Consider the following 21,388-nt stretch of genomic DNA (forward strand, 5'->3'; position numbering starts at 1 on the left):
AGTTATGAATTTAAGGGCGAGTCAATAAAACAATAATTTCTGAGAAAATAACTATAGATCATTGAAGCTAATCAAATATAATCAGTCTTTTAAAAACGACCAACTCATATCAATTAATTTTTAATGTTTTCAGTTGATCTTTAAGGCACGATTTTCAATGGTTTTAACCCATTTTATCCCCCAAATTGAAACGTTTCAAGTTTTATGATTAAACATAAATATTTTTTTTATTTTGTATGCATTGCTGTTGTCGGTGATCAGGAGGGGTTAGTGGAGTCTGTGGACCAGTTTACCACTGGATGGGCTGAGGAGCGTAGACGGGGGCGTACTGCGAGTAGGCACCGGCGGATCCATAGCTGGGAGCTGGGGCGCTGCATGGCACTGGGGCCAGGTTGGGCTGGCAGCTGAACAGGTAGTTCTTGGGGCAGGGAGGAGCCGGGATCGAGACCGGAGCGGCGGCGTAGGATGGAGCAGCTGGGGCGGCGTAGGCCTGGGGAGCGGCAGCCGGAGCGGCGTAGGATGGAGCCGGAGCAGCGGCGGGCTTGCCATAGCCACCACCGTAGGAAGAGCCGAGCATCTTATCCTCCTTATCGGCGACAACGAAAGCGGCCAGCAGGCAGATGGTGGAGACGATGGCGATGCACTTCATGTTGATTGGTTGATGATTTCTTAGACTGTTGGTAGCAGACTGCGATGCTTCTGGCTTCGACACTTGAGGTTTATATACCCGATGCAATGCTATGAAAAGTGCAGATGCAAGCACTGACCAAGTTTTCAGTTTACCCAACGACCCCTCGAAGTCGACGTGAGTGGCGCTTTTTTTGCATGGCCAACAGAAAGCGAAAAGAACAAACATTTCCTCTACTTTTTTTGGGCCACTGAACTTGTTGAGTAAACAATTTGTCGCATGCCAAAAATGTAAATTAATGAAGTAACGGAACTAAAATTTGTTGAAGCACCAAGAATTGAATGTACTTAGCTTTGCATTGAGCTATATTATTTTACTGAACAACTTAAACTCAATTGAAATAAATGTAATAAAATTAATATTATATGTGAATAAATTATTTATATCTTAAATATTTATTTAGTTCAATGAGCTTAATTTTTCACAAGAATTTGTAGTCGCGTGCCGAATATGCGGTCATTGCAAAAAATATTCGTTTACGTTTTTGCATAGCAACAATTGTTTTTGCAGAAACCTTCTTTATGAAGTTCTTTAAAATCTGTTGATTAAAGGTTACTTATTTGCTTCTTTAGAAAAAATTTTAAACGTCACTTTTTCCTAAAAAAATTATAAAATATTTGTTTAGCTGTGCATAGTTATAAGTGGTTTTTGTTATTTTAAATGATTAATTCATTTTATTCAGTTCTTAAAAATTTTGAATTTTAAAACTATTTTCTAATTTTATATTTCTGGGAGAAATTACCGTAGATAAACAGAAATATCTTTATTAGTCTTTGTAAGCTCTGAAAACATTGACTTAAGTCTATTTTCAATATCAAACACATAGAAAATTTGTGACCTATATAATATATAAAAATATATAATAATAATAATATATAATAATATATAATAGGAATCTAGAAATCATAAAATGCTTTATTTCAATTCAAAAATCGATGTTGCTTTTATATTTACATTATCCAAAGCATTACATTACATTAACCAAAGGGCTTGAGTTTAATTTTATCTCGTCAAAATGAAACTCGCTTCGCAATTTTGGCACAAAGTCTGTGGTCATTATCGCACAAGTCGTGGGTTGCATATTCCACCAGTTGAAAAGAGTGAATCGAATGACCAATTGAGGGACAAACTCGAGCACACTGAAGAGGTAATAAAACGGGCCATGACTTTGTATAAGCCAAATGAGATGATGCTGTCCTTTAATGGTGGCAAGGATTGCACAGTCTTGCTGGATATTTTGGCCAGGATTACGCCACCCTCGATGCCACTGGAAGCGGTATACGTGAAGTCTGCAAATCCATTCGAGGAGCTGGAGAAGTTCGTGGATGATTCTGTGCAGCGCTATGGACTACAGCTGAGGCGATACGAAGGAGTCCTTAAGGTTGCCTTTGAGCAGCTGATAGCCGAGGATTCCCAGGTGAAGGCCATCTTCCTCGGCTGCCGGCGCAGCGATCCTGAAAGCTGCAATCTATACGAGCTGGAACCTACTAACAACGGATGGCCAGCGATGATGCGGATCTTTCCGCTGCTTGAGTGGAGCTACCACGACATTTGGAGCTATTTGCGCTCCAACAATCTGCCCTACTGCTGCCTCTACGATCAGGGCTACACATCTTTGGGAGATCGCAGCTCAACGCGGGTCAATCCCAGTCTGCTGGCTTACGACGAAAAGCTGGACCAGATGACCTATCGACCGGCCTACGAATTGGAGGATGAGCGCCTGGAGCGGCTCAACAGGGATGAGCATGGCCAGGCCTCAGTCAGCGGATCCAAACAATAATCATTGGCCAAAGTTCAGGTCAAGCTCAAAGTTTCTGGCTCTGCTCTTGACTTGATTTTCTTTTCATTTTTTCCCGACCCAAAACGAGACAAAGTGGAGCAGCAAGTGTCAGCTAACTGGGCCGACAATTCTTCGCTGAGACCCCATTTCACTTGTTCACATTTCGCTTATCACACAATTCGAATAGCTTGAACAAACCGGCCTAGCCCCTTATACAACTTGTAAATACTGTATAAGAGAAATGCTAGTAAAAGTTTTAGATATTTGGTGAGTTTTGTCAAAGCTTTTCGCACCAAAAGCTCAGGAACTCTGTGGTCTTAAATGTTGAAATTTTGATGTATTAAATTAACTATTTGTTTATCTATAAGTTACCATTACCTTAAAAAATTGATATTTATTCTGTAAACTTTTCTTTATAATGAGAAATAAATATTATAAACCCGAATATTACGTCTTTAGAGCTGCTATTTCTTTGGGTTTACTTAGGCTCCCTTATGAAATAAACCAGCTCATGTGTCGGTTGAGCTTGGAGTTTACTTGGCGGTAATGATGTCGTGGTACTGGTTCCCTCGCCATCCACCAGGAGCAGTCGGTGATTGCGCCTATGACATTTCTGCTTTTGTGTCGCCTTTTTCTCTTTTTCGACTTCGTTACGATTGGGATACTCCTGACTGGATGACTGTGCCTGAGGTGCGTACTCTAAAATATCACGATAAACTTTCCACAGACTCTGATCCTCGGAACGGTCCAGCCAGTTAAGCAGATCCTGAATGGTCTTATCATGTCGGTGGGCAACTTGCGAATTAAAGGGCGGATGCTTTCGAGTGGCAAACTGTGCCCGGTAGCCAGTTTTGTTGGTTTTCGGAGTAAGACTGACGCGAAACCATTGCTGATCATGCGGATCCTCGCCTATTAGTGAGTATTCGAAGTCAGGAGCTACCGATGATGTCTCCGGAAGAAGGCCCAAGTGATCAGTGGTCACCACGCTGTTGTTGACTGCCGCTAACGGTACTTGTCTACGAATGTTGCAATATTGTATTGTTCTAAAGAGTACAAAATTAGAAATATTTACCCCAACTGAGTGTATCTGGTCAACTCGGTGGGTACGGCTCTTCCACCGCTGGCCAGCATGTACAAAATTATTATTCCCATATACGGTTTGTACCACATTTCGCCAATTTCGCTGAGTGCTGTTGAGTTTTTGAGTTCACAGCGTTATATAGTGTTTATGCTTGGGTTTTGTCAATTTCCCGGTTGCTGGGGAATCGTGTTCGGCGTACAAACCGGCATGTAAAAGTAGCTGAAATGATTACGATTGAACAAATTCTATTTCTCGGATAGCTAACACTGGTGATATACTGTCACGTTTGAGGTTTGAGTTACAATATTGTATTTTAAATGCTGCTTTCTTTGGAATATCTCCCATATTTGCATTTCTTAAGATAATTAATGTTAGATGTTATTTAAGCTCTACTTACTATGTAGTTGTATAGGAAAGCTTAACACATTTATGATGGGTGTCACATTTCTCTATTGTTAATTAGGAAATAAAAAGGATTTTCCTTTTCCTTCTTGTGGCTAATACGAATATTTGCCTTTTGAATTCATTTGGGGAAATGCCACTTGGCCAAGTCACTTCCGGTGCGCTCTTTCCGTTTCCGCTTCGCTCTCGCAACAGCTGTGGGAGCATTGCCAACATGGACGAATGTTATTATCAGTGAAATTGGCGACCTTTCCAATGTGGGTAAACTCTGAAGGATGTTAATCAACAAGGCTACTTTCACTTTAGCACACAGCTATGGCCGCCACCCCGCACCCCTTCGTCCTGCGGTGAGCGTGCGCCCGAGAGACGACTTTCTCTCAGCACACTCTCCATTTCTCTCTGTCAGCCTTTTAACAGCAGCTGAGACGGCACAGCTGTTTGGCATTTTGCGCGCGCACTTTGCTAAAACAAAACGAAACGCATATCACACATACGCGCCGTGGTACGGCGAAGGCAACTCTCCTTGGGCTCGACGGGACTCGGAACCGTTTCGCACGCTCAGTAGACAATCTTTCCTCATTTCGTTAACACACTCACAGCACCTTTAAGCGAACCAATAATATACAGAAGAATTTCCCCAAAGCAACAAACAGCAACAGTAGCTAAATGAAATACCCAAAGATAAAACGAATAGATATATAAATACACATAAATTATTTTCCATTATAAAAAGAGCTTGAATAGATCCGTGTGTTGTTCGCCGACTAATATATTAACCAGCTATATTTAATCAAACCGCATTAAATTGAATTAACTAAATGTCAACGTGCGTGTCAAGTGCAAAAAGCTAAATCCTTCGTCCTGTTGTTGTGGCTGTCGTCTCCTGAAACTTTAAACGAAAGTATGTAAAAAAAATGTATCTCTTATCAGGCAGCTTCGTTTATGCGTGGCACTTTAATGGCAAACGGGCAGAAATGGCCCGATATAAGGCGGCCAACTGGCTTTAACCATTTTATCCAATTCACTTTCTGTATCCTGTTTTATTTGAGCTATTCCTTAGACAAGTTAGCCACTTATCAGTTGAGAAACGAATGCTATGGATTGTAGTTTGTGTGCAGAGTAATTGCTGTGCTCGGTATCTGATAACATCACTTATTCCCATTGAAAGGCAATCGTTATTATAATTGATGGGCGGCCAACATCATGTGATGTCAGTGAGGGAATATTGTGAAAAAGTACAGGACCTTGAATGGTCTGAATAGTGGTGTCAATAGTATTTTGCATTTAATATGAATTGATTTTGTTATTAAAACAAAAAACCATGCAATTAAAAAAAAAACAATATATTCGCTTGAGAGAAGAGTTTGCTGTTATTTAAACCTACATTTTGGGCAACTTAATTTATTTCAGGTTTCACCTTTTGTTCGGCATTATCTGTTATTCTTAATTTAATTAAATTTTTGTTTGGCCCATGTTCGTTGAATGGATTGTTCGTTGCCTGCGTGTTCAAGTGGCGTGTAAAGTAATTTAGCAAACCAGCAAACTTTTCGGTGGCGCTTAATTTTTAGCGCAAAACAAATAAGCAATTGCAAGAGGCACGGGGCAGAAACGAACAAATGCGGACTGCGAAAGTCCTTCAGAATGAGCCGAGCGGAGTAGAGTTTCAGCCAGGTTAGTTAAGCCAAAGAAAAAGTTTTGGCCTGGCCATTACTTTCACTTTTTCAGCATTTCAGCTGTTCCCGTGCTTCGCCACTGCAATATTTTCGCCGTTGTCTAAGCCAACTTGGGGCTTCACCTTAGGTGTGTCTACAGCATGTATAGGTATATATAAATATATATATATATATTTTATATACTGGATATGTGCGCTGGAGTGATGTTGCGCGAACTCGTCCTTCAATAGTTCTGCTGTTAGATTTTCCTCATCAAATGCCTTTAAAGCGTTTTATGAACCTGCGTTTGACTTACAACTTTCATAACTTTATACTTTAATTTCAAGTAACTTGGGTGACAGAAGTGTTTAGGCTACAAACTTTCCTAAAAAGTTTTCGCTTTCAAAGCTTTAATTTTGTTATCTGTTAATGTTAAATGAAGTTTATTTAAAAGCAATTTTAATTTAGTTTTTAATAATAAACACAACTTTCACTTGAAATATTAATCAAATTATAAATAACTTTTAAAATTTGATGTTTGCCAATGTGAATACTATAAATACATTATTTCATAGAAAATTATTTATTATTTTCAATTATTAATAATTTTGATTGTTTTCATTCACAAAATGTTGGTACGTCAATATTGGTTAAAAGTTATAAAATCCCCTAACATTTATTCTACTTCTTTACTATCGTTTATTTTAAGAGTGTGGGTGCGCAGGAATAAAAACTAGCTTTTGTGTGAGCTGAGCTATGGTAACTATAAAAAAAAGTGCTACAACTCGGTTTGGAGTCGTAAATTGTTGATGTTGCTGTTGCCATTTGTTGGTGGTTTCTCCCACCGGCTTGTTGTTCCTGTTGTTTTGGCCCTGCAGCTTGACTTGTAATGAATATAAAACTGCCTTTTAACTGCCTTGGCCGTAATCCTTCTCATATCCTTGCCAGCTCGGTTTTTATTCGTGCCCGAGGGTTATGCGAATTTCTTTTCTTGAATTGTTTTACGATCTCCACCTAGAGGCTTTTACTCAACCAAATGGTCGTTCTTCAACACGAAACTTGTTGAAGCAAAGACGAATCAAACAATTGAATTGCAGGAAAAAAGCCGCCTGATTTTTGGCACACTATAAACTTGTGTATAATTTTTGCGAATCTATTTTTCGTTCGCCGCTTTGAATAGAAACGATTTGGACATTTCACTTTTGCGATTTTTTGCTCCAGTTCCTGTTTGGCAAGTCGCGTCGTTTTCTTTCGCCAGAGCAACCAGTGTTTTGTGTGAGATAAGCAGCTTGACCGTGGCCACAGCCATCCATAGGAAGTGGGTGTTGGCCTGGACTGGGCATCGCGTGGGAACCGGGCAGGATGAGCAGGACATCCATGGCACAAGGACAGGCGAAAGCGCCCGAGTCTTGGTTATCCAGGCGACGGCACGTACGGAGCCGAAGCGTGCACTGCGAGATGATAATTCGTTGAATATCCAAGCCAGCCTCGAATTTATTCCGTATAGCACCCCGTACGGATGGGAGGGGTATGGAGGTCTCTGGGAGTGCTAAGTGTTGAGCTGATATGCAAAGCAGCTATATGTATTGCTATGGACAAATCCGAATAAAACCAAACCGCACTCTGTTTGGGTATATCGATGGATATTCTGCTCAGACGAAAAGCAATTTTCGAGAATTCAAGGACGAAAACAGAAATTCCCACAGTAAACCGTGAAAAGATTTCAATTGAAATTTATGTGGAAAGCAATTTTAAAGAGAAAGCCAGGTTTAAAGAATTTACTATTAAGCAAAATATCAATTTGTTTGATAATGCAATTAAGAAAGTCGAAAAATGCATACAGTATACACACATACTTGATATAGTTTTTTCATAGTTTTTAGCAAGAGTTGTTTACTGACTTGAGATGAACTCGTATTTATCAAGGCTGCTTTTGGCGCTAACCCACATTGTGAGCAGTCATTTGGCCTCCATTATAGACTCATTGACAGACACTAAGCTGAAAGGATCAAATTAGTCATCTTGATGGGCTGTATATCTTATGGTCGTACATATATTCCGCTCTGTATGCCAAATAAGACAATAACTTCTGGCTTTAATGAGAGTGGCCAATGCCAAAGCCAAAGGCCAACGTGAATTTGTTTCAAAGTCGTTTGGTGGGCGTGTGAGCAGCGCATGGATGTGGCTAAGAAGCTACGAAGCTGCCACATATGCACGAGTGTGGGTCGGTGGGCTTTTGGCCAGGCCAACGCCTGAATGTCTCAGCGTGAAGTGAAATCTTTTAAAAAGCCTTGAAGTAGTCCGCTGCCAACTTTTCGACAAGACAGCTCTAAAAGTTCAAGTTAAGTGCAGCGGGCAATAGCAACAGCATACCAGCCATACCAGCTAGAAAACATGGCCAACAATCGACGTCTTAGGGCCTTCTATATACACTCCCCAACTGTTGTTGTTATAAACAAGAAGCCAGGAACAGAACTGGCCAAGTTGGCAACTCTCCGGATGCTCATGCGCGCGCATATACACATTCCGTCGAATCTGGAGAGCCAGAATAGCCCGAAAACCGGAGAGCGAAGAGAGAGAGTTTTATTCCCACAGGACCTGAGGACGCAGCTGCTTGCCATCCAGTGGCAAACCCATGTCCTTTAGTATACAAAACGGCAGCGAGCAAAGCGTTTGCCATTCGGCCACACAGAACGCAAAAACGGCGACAATTGGCACTGACAGCAGTCTCAATATCAGCGCCAAAAGTTCGCGTCAAATGAAGTGAAAAGTGAAAGTTGCAAACTTGTGCAAAATTATACCCCAGCTTATGCCCAGGTGGGCCTGTCGCTCGGGCGCACGTGGCGTATGTGTGATATTTCCCAGTGAGATTGAATTAAACACGTTTGTCTCCTTCGCTCAGCTCAAAGGACTCCCTGGAGCATCCTCACCCATTGGCTAATATTTTATATGCCGCCATACGGTTCCGTAGATTGAAACTGGTGCGCGATTAAGTTAACTGCTGGGGAAACGAAGAGTTTCATGGCCAAGAAAAGTAAAAGCATACATTTCACAGAAACAATTTTATCTTACAGATACTTATCGTAATTTCAGAAAGTATGAGTAGCCCATTTTTTTCTCTATACATCTGATACCAGTGCAGAAATATATATAAATATTTTATCGGCTTATCAGAGGTTATTCAATATTTGTTTAAACCAGGGGCTATATTTAAACAGCGTCTAAAAGTTCTTTGTGTTGGAAAAAGTGTTTAAAATTGAGAATGTATATATTTATTTATTCTGTTATAATTATATTTGAATAATTAAGCATTACAATAACTTTTTAACGTACTAAGGTAATATATAGGAATGATTTTGATTTTATTATTCCAAAAGTCACAAAACTTTCGGTGTCCTTACGAAGACCTCTTCCTTGCTAATCATGGTCAGTGTTATTCTCCTTGATGTTTTTCCTCAACGAGCAAAGCTTGTATTTCCTTTCAGTTTAAGTTGGTGCTTCCATTTTATGTTTATTAACCTCTTGGCTTATTTGCAAGCAAATGTTGGATCAACTAACTTTAACTGAAGTTCTTCTTTGGTTTTTCATATATTTTATCGAAATGGCTACAGGAAAAGTTTGGCAGCCATGAAAACCCCCGATTTTGATAACAAACTGCGCGTATAAACTGCAATGGGAAATGAGCACACAGGGAGAAGCCATTGTGAAACTGTGAAAGTGTAATCAAATAAATTCCCTCGCTGAATAATCCGAGTCGCAGAATAAAGGTCAAATCGTAGAAAATGTGCATAAAAACCTGCAAAGACATTAAATTCGGTGAACACAGCGACGGTGGCCATGAAGGTGGAGAGAACATAGTCATCCGCACATCCAAATCTGATTACGAGCACTTCCAACTTCAACTGCAGCTGCAGGCCAGGCTAAACAAACAAAAGCACAAAGGCTACAAATTGCCCAACTTTAAGATTCTCATGTGTTGCTGCTACTTCATCATCATTGTATTAATGATATGAAAACGAAAGGCACAAACTACCCCATGCAATGAAACTCAATCTCCAACCAAAAATGCTTCAATTATATAGATAAATGCCAACATATTGAAACCACAAAAGCGAACCAGAAATTATTGTTCAACTAAACTCATAGAAAAGGTAAAAATTTTGTGTTGCCTACTTCTGGGCGGAAATATTTTATAAGTGGTATATGTTAGTTATTGCGAAATATTGAATCTGAAACCTGTGTAAACACCTACTTATATTTCATCTTAAGTTTTAGTTAATTGTCAGTGAAACCGTTTATGTTGTGCTATATATTATTTAAGTACTTTTTTAACATGTGTTCTTTGCGACTATATTGATTTTTTTAAATGGGGTTTACTATCAATAAACCATAAAGAATAGAAACTACCTGATTTACTGGGCTGCACTGCTAGCAAGGTCTTTTAAAAATAGTCACGGGTTTTAAAATGCTAGACTAGTTAGCATGGGTTACTCCACCATATTTTCTACTTATCGAGTTATATCAATTGGCATTTTACGGGGCTGTTTGGTTTATTGAAATTAGCGCTAAATTGATTTATACCGCAATATGTTGCCGCCGTCAATATACGAATTACGCATACGGTTTGCTTTTTGTTTGTGCCCTGGCTTTGTTTGCTTGGCTTGTACCCGCTGATTACTCATACGACGCGTGGCACATTTCATGAAAATTGATTTTACACTGCGACAAAGCTCGAAGTACACACACACTTCACCCCACACCCCCTGCTAGCCCCGCATGTGTGTGTTGAGTATGTGGTATTTGTTTTTGTTTTTATTCTGATTTTCAATTCACATTGCTGACCTACATTTTCGGTTTGCGTGGGTGAGGCTCTGGTATTTTTTTTATTATTGTTGGTTTTTGGGCCACAGGTTTCTGGAAAAAATAAGGAAAAAACAGCCAGGGGCTATAATTTATTCGTTTACTGCCAGGAAATTAATTAATCCGCGGAGCCACAATTTTTAAATATTCCCAATGAATAATTAAATGTGCCTTTAAATTTTGACGAGTGTCTGAACGGTTTACGAATTATTTATTCAACAATTGCAGTTTGAACGATTTTTTAGGCGCATAAATATTTACACGATATTTTTGCCGGCCGCTATAAAAATATTTTGGTATAAAAATATTAAATGAAATTCCATTTCCATTCATGGAAAGTAGAGAGCAGCCTGGCTGGTTCCCTTTTTATATTTCGTAAAACCATAAGTCCCTCAAGTCGGAAAAGTGTAATTCTACCTTAAATGATTTTCTTTTATTTTTATTCCTTTGTATGGTCGTAAGCAGCGTATTTACAGCAGAGGCAACTCGTAAATGGAGGCAGTCGTTATTGCGCTGATATTGTCAGCTTTGAATTTATTTTTATATTATCGGACTTTATGGCTACCGTAAACATGCAGTTCGGGTGCTTTCTTCGGCTCAAGGATTTTTACGCGAATTTTAAATCCTTGGAAGGAACATGCTTTACAGCTAGCATTCTTATATATATGTAAATATTTGTACCCATATGTCATAGGCTGAAGTGAATTTCGATATTTTGTGAACATGAATGAAACGTGCAGTAAATGGAACAAATGGGATCTGAATCTTGTTGTTCGGCAGCCTTTGCCACAGATGGTTCCATTTGGTAGATAAAATACAAAGAATTAACAAAATGAATGAGATTTTGTGACAAGAGGTCCAAATTATTAGATCTATATGCAGAAATAAGGCGAATGAAAATGTATTTATCTTATACGTTTGAAGTAGTCATATATTATTTTTCTACAAATCTTTAAGTATTAATTTACAGCAAGAAGTTGAAGTTTCTAGCTTTTTTGTTCTTTAAAATTGATTTTAGTTTGTTAAGTTTATAAAAAAGTTTATATAGGTACATAGTGTGTCTGAAAAGAAAAGCATTCCCGAAATAACCTATAGAGTCCTGATTAAAATAGATTTTCCACTCGACTCAGATATATATTTTCGATTCTGTACCACCGTGCAACACAAAACATTTTTATGAAAATGTACAGACAAACACATGTGACCCGATATATATTCTTTGTCATTTGTATGCGTAGCTAAACCCTTTATTATCCTTTATGTGTTTTTATACCAATTCACACACACACACTCACTGACCACGTAAGCATATCCTGTCCAAATGTTGTTGTAGCTGGTGTCTAGCCATTGTGCAATCAAATTGTTCGGTGGGCGTTGCTTTTGGGTTAGCGCCGCTTACGCATGCATTTACAACAAATTATACGAAGGGAATTGTTATTAATGCTTTTGGCAAGGTCACGGAATGGCTTTTTGGGAAATTAGATAAAGGGTTTTAGTTGGGTGGGCAAGAATGTGACTGAAATATAAAAAAGAGCCTTTTGTATTCATATCCATTCCATAACTAATTTACTTGTTTTTGTTCTATTTTCAGATCTCATTCGATTGCTGTCTATAGTAAAAACCATCAGTTATTTCAATACATGTGTTACAACAAATTAAATGAATTAAATATATATATAAATATATGTGTATAGTTCAATAACGAAGTTAAATATTTTCAAATCTAGCTTAAAGAGAGCTATAAGCTAATGTTTTTGTGTGTGTGTAAAGTGCAATTGTTAAACCATAATCATTGAAAAGCATATGTTTAACTGCAAAGCAATCAATAATTCAAATAACCTGTAGCTGCAATAATAAACACCAATATTCAGCAATGAAATCGACGAATGGCTCCAGCAAGTGGCATCAATTTTGAAAATAATACCTTCGTGAAGTGAGTAGAACTGATTTTTTATACCTGTTTCCAGTAGACCCATTCAATATTTTTATATAGAAAGTTTAGTGAAAGTTAAAAGGACAATGTGTTAACCCAACACTTTTTGGTAAACCCATTGTTTGTTATATAAATAGACTCTAGAACTAAAACCCTTTTAAATTGAATAAATAATATTGTATTCGATAGATTCATACGTATGCTCCGTAGAAACAGTAGTGAATCACTCGTACTTAGTTATTTCCCTTTGGCAAATAATAGCTGGCAAGTTGTCGAAATTCATTACGGTAGAGTTTAGCCACCTTGTCCACTAGTCGTATGCGTAATGTGGGTTGGAACATCTATACTCCACCGAAAATGTTTAGCAAGCGACAATATTGAATGGCAAAGTAAATTTGTGGATTATGTTGACAGACATGCGAGAATTCTCCCTGGGCTGGGCAAACAGAGTGTTTCAAACAGACAATCAGGTCGGGGAAGCCATTTCTCTGATTGTGTGTCCTGTTTGCTTTTTTTAGCTTGCCCATAGTCAATAGCAAATGCAATTTTAAACAGTTCCTGGTAATTGTTTTATGGCACTCGAAGGAGTCACAAACAAATCAAAGTGAAAAACAAGTCAAAAAAACGACTTGCGACGAAAGATTTATGTGAGTGCCTCAACGAACAGAGCGGACATTATAAAGTCGTAACAAAAGACGCTCACTTGGCAATTTGGCTTATCAAAAAGCCAATAAATAATAAGCCAAAGAGCTCGTTGCACGGTACATGAAAAGTAGATCACGATTGTGGAGGAAAAACTTGTTTTTTGTATTTCACATGTCGGCGCAAAGAGCGTTCCATAGTAATAGTATTGTAATATGTGTGTGCTTGTCAACAGGACATGTTGACACTTTTTATGCATAGAAAATTCATCTAATTGGCAGAGTCTGCATATTTGATTTAACTAATGGAGGCCTGTCAATGGGTCACATGATTGGAATTGGGCTGTGATTGAAGTATCTGGAAATCCATTGATTTTTAACCATAATTTTAAGCTGCTCGTCGCTTTCGGCGAGGTCAAGAGGTCAAGTTGTCAGTGAAAATGCCAAACTCAGTGGCATTTACACACAGTTCCGTCTGTGAGCAACAAGGTCGAGGTCCCCGAAATTCGAAATACTCACCAGTTTGCCTTTGTCAGAGAAGTGCGTTAATTAAGTAATTTGCCAGGTCACGCTCACCTGTCCTTAGCAGAATAGAACACACCTTTAATGACCGCCCGGCTGGAAAAAAATCGATTTGCGTTCTCTTTTCCATTTTCATTGTGGAGCCACCAAATAAACGAGGTCTTTTCTTAAAATCGATGGTGTTTTGGACGCGTAATCAGTTAACAAATGCTCTTTTTTCGGGTTATATCATAAGTGTGGGAATGAATATTATACATTTATTTACTTTCCCATGTCGTAATCTTAATTCTAAATGTGCAAATTTATTATTATTATTAATTTCTTTCTATTTATGCAGTGCAAACTACGTTGCTGCTTAGCTTCCGCAATGCAATTTGCATCTGAAATTCGAAATTTGCATGTTGAAAAGTTATCTGATGAGTTTAGAGGACGATTAATTTTTTTTGGCGTCAGCTCATTGCATTCATTTTAGATCCTTCCCCGTTCGACTTTTGCACAGGAGAAAGTGAAATACCTTTGCATTCTTTTCGCCCGGCAAATGGCAAATTCCGCATTTTCCCTGACACAGTTTCTGCTGCTTCGAATTCTGGCCGTTTATTGCATTTTCTCGCATTTCCATTTCACCTAAAATGTTTTGCATTAATTAAAATTGGCTTATGAGTGAGAAGGTGACTAGTGGTTGATTTGGGTTTGGGCTTAATTCGGCGCTAGTCTCGAGTGTTTCTTGAGCGTACATAAATCAGACGCCACAACCACACAGTTCGCACACACAGCGAGGACATCGAGAACGCTTACATAATTTGTTAGGCGCGTCCAAGTCGCAGCCACTAAAAGCAATTTGCTGTAAAAGTAAATACGAAATCGTATTTCATGCCATGTCCCGACAGTCGAAAGACATATGCAAATCATTACTTAAGGACATTTTGGTTGTACATATCCTTGTATACACTTAGTAGTAAGCCGAAGTTGGGTAATGAAATATATTAAAACAAAACATATTCTTATTGTTATAGCCTAAAATTTATTTATTCAGTTATAACTATTTAGATGTAAAACAAAATCGCTTAATTTTGCTTTTCAAGTTTTAATTCTTACAAATAGTTTTATAGTTTAGGGCTTTGGAGACGTCAGCTTTTGTTGCCTAACATTCGGCGTTATTTGAAAAGTTTGCAGTTTTATTAAATTTTTAATGAACTGTACTTGGACGTCTATTACGATTAGAAATACTTACGAGTAGTAAGCTGCTTGTTTTGCTGCTGCTGCTGTCCCCTTTCCTGCTCTCTGGCAAACTCGACGCCCAAGGCCGGAAACGGAAGTGTGCACATTGAGGAATGGCGCAAGTAGGAGCAGCAGACGCCAAGATCTTGAATGCGGTGAATGGGCCAAAGTAAGTAGTTGGCCTAGGGAATTTTGCCAACTTGCCGGGCCCAGTGGAGGCCACTTAAATACCTGAAAAAGTTTTTCGCGCTTCCGCCGGAAATTGCCGAGGGCGGTAAGAAAAAAGAGTTTTCCAGTTGCTGGCTTTGTGGGTGAGTGTGTGCGTTTCTGTTCCATATCAAATCTTCTTCAAATGCACAGCGAGACAGCCAGGAAATGCTAAAGGAAATTCGTTTTCTTTTGAGACACGCGCCAAAAAGGGGGAAGATCTGGCTAGCTGGCTGGCTGGCAAAAACAAGACGAGGAAAGTCCTTTGAGCGCCTGCTGCAAATATTGCACAAGTGCTCGCCACTCGTCGAGCTGCACAAACACAGTAAGCAAAACAGCAGTAACATCAGCGGGTAAAAAACAAAAGCAAAGCCAAAAGCAAGCTCGTTAAAATTACAAATAGAAGGCAAGTGGCAGAAAAGTGCGCTCAAGGACGCGTTGGCGTCTCCTCGCCCGCCCATCACCCACCGATCCGCCCACCCACTTTCTAATCTTCACATGTGTGGCATTGTGTGGCAGTCATGCAAAGCGTTGTGGCAAGACGAGGCTGCATGTGAACTTACTGGTATTCGTATACGTATACGTATACGTATTCGTACTCATACCCATACCCATACTCGTATCATGCCATCAGAAACTTGCGCCTCAATTACGAAATGTTATGCTTCCCCCCCAAAAAAAATGGAGTCCTGCACCAACTGCGCCCCCAGATCCTGATTGTAGGGGGCGTGGCATGCGTGTTTACCCTTGCATTAGGCAGCACAGAAAGTTTTCGTTTTGAGTAACTACCTTTTTGCCCGCTCTTGTTTGAACTGTTGCATTTCTGGTTTAGTTGGTTGATATGGTTTCGGGTTGGCATTCGAAGGTCACTCCTGCCACTGACAGGACCTCCTGGTGGGCGGCCATCGGTTGTGTTTCCCCGGCAGGACCAATTTGAAAGTCAAGTCAGCTTTCAAATGCCACCTAGCCAAGTCCGAGCCACGCAAGGGCAAAGAAAACGCTAAATGTAAATTAAAGATATGGCTTGCTGCAAATTTCAAACAGCTAAGAGTGGTTTTGCTTCAGATCGATATGTCTTAGGATTCTTGAACAGTTTAAACCAGAAAAGTCTTAAGACTTTCATGCACTTGTCTTTCACATTCAAGATGTTATTCGAAGCTATTCATTACATTTGTCATTTTATAATTATTAGTATTTGTAGTTTAAAAGTAAAAACTTAGGTAATTTGTAATGATTTGATACAGATACTATTAAAAGTTTTAAATTGAAACGTAGCCACTTTTAGTCCCTTTCCGCCGAAGAAAAGTGTAGCCAACTTTTGTAAATGCAACTTCAGCACAAATTTGTTTGGCAATTCGCTCAATTAGGCAGGAAATTAACTGCAGCCAAACCACAAAACCAACGCCCATCGATCCCATTGGAATCGAGTCGTGCCCCACCACGCCGGAATGAAACCCCAACCCCGGCCAGCAGACGCCTGGGATTTATGTCGACAAATTATGCACATTTATTTCAGCGTAAAAGCGAATGGCAAATTATGCAGTCGAAGTCGCAGGATAGACCCCAACCCGATTCCGTGCCGCATCCGTATCCACAATGTAGTCAGGATCGAGAATCGAGTGCAGCGAGGCCAAAGGGCACATAATAAACTTATAATGCGTGACAGGATGCGTGTCGTCGGGTGCCAAGTGGTGCCGAATCCGGTCGAGTCCTGGCGTATCCTGGCGAAAGCCATAAGTGGTTGCGCCTCATTTGGCAGCCCATGCATCTCCGTTTTGGCCGCCTCGTTTCCACACCACTCCCCGGATTTATGTGCATTGCATTTTTATTCAAATTTAATTGGTATTTGTTTATGGCCATAATAACAATGTTGGCGCTAATTTAATGGCATTGCGTATACGCAACTACTCATCGTGCAAGAATTTACGATCCATGCCATTGACAGCGCTGAAATTACAGTCCAAATGGCCTTCCATCGAGTGGCGTCAACGCTGCTGGTCCAGTTGACAACTCAATAAATGAAATGGCACTCATTTCCGCCTTCAACACTCACACAGAAGTAGTTAAGTTTAAATATTTGCAGCACTCACCATTTTCATGGTATATAACAACGATATTCTGGCTAAATATACCTAATTAACAAATGTTGTTAAAACTTAAATCCTTTCATCGTGTGCAGTTGTGCAATTAAACGTACGCAAATATTTGCGTTTGTGACTGCGGGTAATAAACCAGTCCTTCTCCGTAATTGCTTAAACTTAAGTAAATAAAATAAAAGTATGCTTAAAATTTAATTTTTAATTTAATAGAGAGAAAGAAAGGCAATGTTTTCCACCAACATACACTTAAAGAAATATATATAACTACTTAATTATATGCCGCTTCACCTTACACGCATCTTCAGCTAATGGAGTGGTAAACAATGCAAATATTTAAACACCTCCCCGTTGCTGCGCCGTGTGATTTAATCACCATCGCATGTGCCACATGGTGCTCCTCTTGGTTTTGCCGGCGATGTTGCCGATGCGGCAGATAAGACATGCATTATGGCGATATAACAAATACGGCGGGGCACAGTGGCTCCGGGTCGCCTGTCGAATGACATAATCGACGCTGCAGTTTCCGCACTCCGGAGTCCGGACAGAATGAGTCCGGAACATTAAAGATGAAGGTGGGCGGTGCATACATGGATGTAAATGCTTGCTTGGATGCTCCACCCCGTCGATGTGGATGTATTGCCGCTGCTGACGGGCTGCTTCCTGTTATGACGATGGGACCAACACAAGTGGCAGCTGATGAGTCCTGAAAGGCTGGCTGTTTCAACCATTATAAAACACAGAATGTTATGTGCTGGCTGCTTCCTTCTCTTGCCACTACGGAAAAGTTCCTAATTAGGCAGTTGGGTGTTCGGGGGGCGGGAATGGAGCTAAATTAAAGCTGCAAAGTTTCGCCATGTCGCTGCTAATTGCATTTGAAGTTGATGCTGCGATGATAATGCTAATTATAATGATTTGGCTGACGTTGATTAGCTTTTAGTTGGTGTGTCTCATATTGAAAAGGAATTCGGCAAACTTATTGTTCATATTTATTGCCAAAAAGTTTCTAGCCCCAATGAACCAAACTTTTCCACTATGGTAAGGTATATTTAAGTCATTTGGTTTTCTTTGTATTTTAGCCTACAATTTCTGTCAGTGTATAAGATTTCTTCTTTATCTTATTTATAGTAATAAATTCAATGGTATTCATGTGCTTGGAAGCAGAAGGCGCAATGATATAATGACTTTTAAGTTTAATTTAAGTGCCTTACATATGTTAAATTAATTAAGCATTTTAAATGTTTTCTTTACTTTCATCAAAAGCTCATTGCTCACATATGGTTTTCAATTACGGTTCAATTATACACATTACTACAAGTCTCTGTTGCAGCAAATGCATTTTATATGAATCAATTGCATTTTAACTGAATCAAGTTAAACAGCTTAAAGTTGAAAACATAAATAATGTGATTTACACGCATTCAAAGCTTTTAATAATTGAGTCTTTCAATTATTAATTACTCAGTGGCATTACGTGCTCATTTCGCAATTCAACCGCTGGCTCATTAGTTCGATTTTAAGCCCAAAAATAAAATAAACTGGGAAGAATGGCGATGGCAAGATTTATTTGCTGCCTAATTTAGACTTACTGCTGCGTTGAAACTAAGTGAGATAGGCTATTCCACGCCCACCACTTGGGAAAAGTCAAATGTGAAATTTTCGCAATGAAAATTTTGCGGTTCGCTGAATCGAATGATGCTGCTGCAGCTAAACTGCATAAATTGAAGCATTTTGCGAAGCGCACCTTTTCCATTACGTCTCATTAATTTCCACTGGCATTGCAAGTGCACTTTTCCGTGTGCCATGTGTCTTGTGGGCGTGGTTATAATTTATTGTATGTTTACTTTACACTCGAGCGCATGCAGCATGTGGAATGATAAAGGGGGTGGGGTTGTGGTGCTGCAGGTTGGGCCACGCACCGATTTTCCTTCAACTTTTGCTCCGGCTTATGCAAATAAAAGTGCATAAAGATGCAGATGACTGAAAGCTGCACACACACACACACACACACATCTGCCAGCTTGAATATTTTATGCGCTGCAGTTGTTTTGGGCAATGGGGAAAAGTAATCTCTACTTGAGAAGCCAACTTTTGGGACACTGCACGGTGGGCAATGATGAGTTAAAATAAGTTAAAGTTTAACTTATAAAATTTCAAAATATAGTATTTTAAAGTATCTAGCTATGAGAGATATCACATAGCTATGGTAGTTTAAACACTCACTGTTTTTAAATACTTCCAAACATAAAATCAGGAACTTCTTTTGCTGCTAATAAAAATAGTTGGGAAAGCATAAAGTGTGTATATTTCAGCAATAAACATTTCTTGTACAGAAAGCAAGCTCTGTTTTCGCTATACAGTGAGGGCCATTTAAACAGTATTTCAAACTAAATTTATGTTATGCCTGTGCTAAACGCTCCGCTTAAAGTTCCCAACTGCAATTGCATTAATTATCCACTGCTGACCATTGTCGCGAGCATCTGGAAAGTGTTTCCATCTTTCAGTTTAGAGCACCAGCAGGAGCTGGACCGATGCTTAAGCACAATATTATTATTATTACTTTCTGCCTGTCGAATTTTAAGCAAAAAGTTTATCCTTCGGATGGCCGGCGAGGAGCTAGTCCATGCAGTTGTTTAAACTTGGCCCCAAAATGGGAAAGAAAGCAGCGCCCCTCCATGAGAAGGGGAAAATGAAGAGCTGCAGGCGGGCGGAAGACTAGGATGGAGAACTCAACAGCCAGGCACTTGAAAAAGTTGGACTCATCCCCATTCCGGCGCTTGCCCTCTATCTCGTTTCCATCTTCGGGGCGCCACAGGTAGGGGAGAGCAGCTTTCACATTCACATAGATACACAGATACAAATGTGTTTGCGAATATATAGTCTAGTTTTAAAAAAAAGTGCACTATATAGAGCTGCCGCTGTGCGCTGTTTGCTGAACTCAACTTGCAACTTTGTTGCCCTGGCATTTCGTACTTTTTGCTATTTTTATAACGAAGAGATCAAGGGTATGTTGGGTATACAAAATAGAGTTTAATGCACACAGTTCTCATGCTGCATACATATAAATGAAATATTTGTCATGCAAGTTAAAGCCATTACATTTAAAAGTTTATATGAGTTTAAAGTTTTAATAAGATAAAGTGACTTAGTCTAACACATTTAATGCCTTGTATTAAAAGTTAACCTATTCCTTTGAAGTTAGCAGTAATCCCAAAGTAAAATATTTTCTTTTGAACTTAAAATGCAAGCAATTTTTGTACTCAACTGAAATTTGCAGGGTATGTTACAGTCGAGTTCCGTATTATTTTGTCATTGTCCGCATTTTTTATGTAGCTCTTTCTTTCGCGCACTTTTCTGTCGAATTTGTTGCTGCTGCCTCTGTTGCAGTTGGATATTTCAGTATTTTGGCGTAGTTGCTTCATGGCCCGATGCATTCGAACACTTGCGATGTCGCATGGCCTGCATCTGGTTCCAAAAATAAAATGAAAAAACTGTCATCCAACATGTCAGGAAATTCAAGGGGGCTGCGCTGCATCTGCTTAATTTCTTTGAATACTTGCAGAAAGTTTCAATCATTTTCGTTTTTTTTTTTAATTTATTTACAAAGGTTAACCGTACCCAAAGGGTTTTTGTTTTGCTCCCTGGCTACGTTCTACTCGTAATATTTAAGTTTTATTTTTGTAAAAGAATATTTAAGGAGAGGTAGTCCACAAACGAAACTTGCAAAGAAATCCACACACTGCATTTCTCAAAATGCCATAGAAGCGTTTAATGTAGCGAACAAATTACAAAATGCAATCCTGCCAAGCCAAAGAAAAAACAAGATACTAGAAGGAGATACGGAGAAAGTCTAAGACAAAGGACCACACATGTGGCTGACAATAATGTTGACGACATTTTCTGCTGTTGCACCCAACAATGGAGCTGCGGCCAACAAACTGGAACGACAGTCGCCAACGGCCCAGTACACACCCACATGGATGCAATCCTTCGCCCTCGACGTTTTGCAACCAGTTAGATGGAGCAACACCTACCACAAAATGGGCGGCCTCAACAAAAATGATTATAAAGGAAATGTTGGGAGAAGCCAAGACAAAAACAAAGAGAAATACAAGAACCGGACGTGCCACGGTCACCATTTGTTGCCGCATTTTGACAATTTTGCCATTTAATGTGGCGCAAGCAGTAGCTCGTGGAGATGAGGATGCGGAGGGCAGGAAGATGGTTGCACCAGGAAGCGCGCGTGCTGCGATGGCAACTCTGAGACACAATGAGAAATGATTTGCTGATGATGAGCAAACAACGGAA

At 39.5% G+C, this 21,388-nt stretch overlaps 5 protein-coding genes across 5 annotated transcripts in view; 3 read left to right on the plus strand and 2 right to left on the minus strand.

Moving 5' to 3' along the window:
• Window positions 1-104: 104 nt before the first annotated feature.
• On the minus strand, window positions 105-699 carry LOC117143479 (vitelline membrane protein Vm34Ca). The gene has a single exon (XM_033308195.1). The coding sequence runs from the start codon at window positions 647-649 to the stop codon at window positions 290-292; it is 360 nt and encodes a 119-aa protein (XP_033164086.1). The 5' UTR covers window positions 650-699; the 3' UTR covers window positions 105-289.
• Window positions 700-1,635: 936 nt separating this feature from the next.
• On the plus strand, window positions 1,636-2,744 carry LOC117141314 (FAD synthase). Its single transcript, XM_033304704.1, has one exon. It carries the CDS (start codon window positions 1,704-1,706, stop codon window positions 2,466-2,468), a length of 765 nt encoding a protein of 254 aa, XP_033160595.1. The 5' UTR covers window positions 1,636-1,703; the 3' UTR covers window positions 2,469-2,744.
• A 161-nt stretch (window positions 2,745-2,905) lies between these two features.
• LOC117141320 lies at window positions 2,906-3,777 on the minus strand. The gene is made up of 2 exons (XM_033304717.1): window positions 3,541-3,777; window positions 2,906-3,484 (listed from the first exon to the last, which is right to left on the minus strand). The coding sequence occupies exons 1-2, from the start codon at window positions 3,636-3,638 to the stop codon at window positions 2,947-2,949; spliced, it is 636 nt and encodes a 211-aa protein (XP_033160608.1). The 5' UTR covers window positions 3,639-3,777; the 3' UTR covers window positions 2,906-2,946.
• A 766-nt stretch (window positions 3,778-4,543) lies between these two features.
• On the plus strand, window positions 4,544-12,112 carry LOC117149659. The gene is made up of 3 exons (XM_033316809.1): window positions 4,544-4,852; window positions 9,215-9,754; window positions 12,055-12,112. The coding sequence occupies exon 2, from the start codon at window positions 9,386-9,388 to the stop codon at window positions 9,614-9,616; it is 231 nt and encodes a 76-aa protein (XP_033172700.1). The 5' UTR covers window positions 4,544-4,852; window positions 9,215-9,385; the 3' UTR covers window positions 9,617-9,754; window positions 12,055-12,112.
• A 204-nt stretch (window positions 12,113-12,316) lies between these two features.
• The window catches only part of LOC117150657 (serine-rich adhesin for platelets), a 73,757-nt gene continuing 64,685 nt past the window's right edge, over window positions 12,317-21,388 (plus strand). The window contains exon 1 of the mRNA XM_033317648.1: window positions 12,317-12,396. The gene's annotated coding sequence lies outside the window, so the exon portion shown is untranslated. The remainder of the gene's footprint in view (window positions 12,397-21,388) is intronic.

This window comes from Drosophila mauritiana, chromosome 2L, assembly GCF_004382145.1.
Source record: "Drosophila mauritiana strain mau12 chromosome 2L, ASM438214v1, whole genome shotgun sequence".
In the NCBI taxonomy this organism is placed as follows: domain Eukaryota; kingdom Metazoa; phylum Arthropoda; class Insecta; order Diptera; family Drosophilidae; genus Drosophila; species Drosophila mauritiana.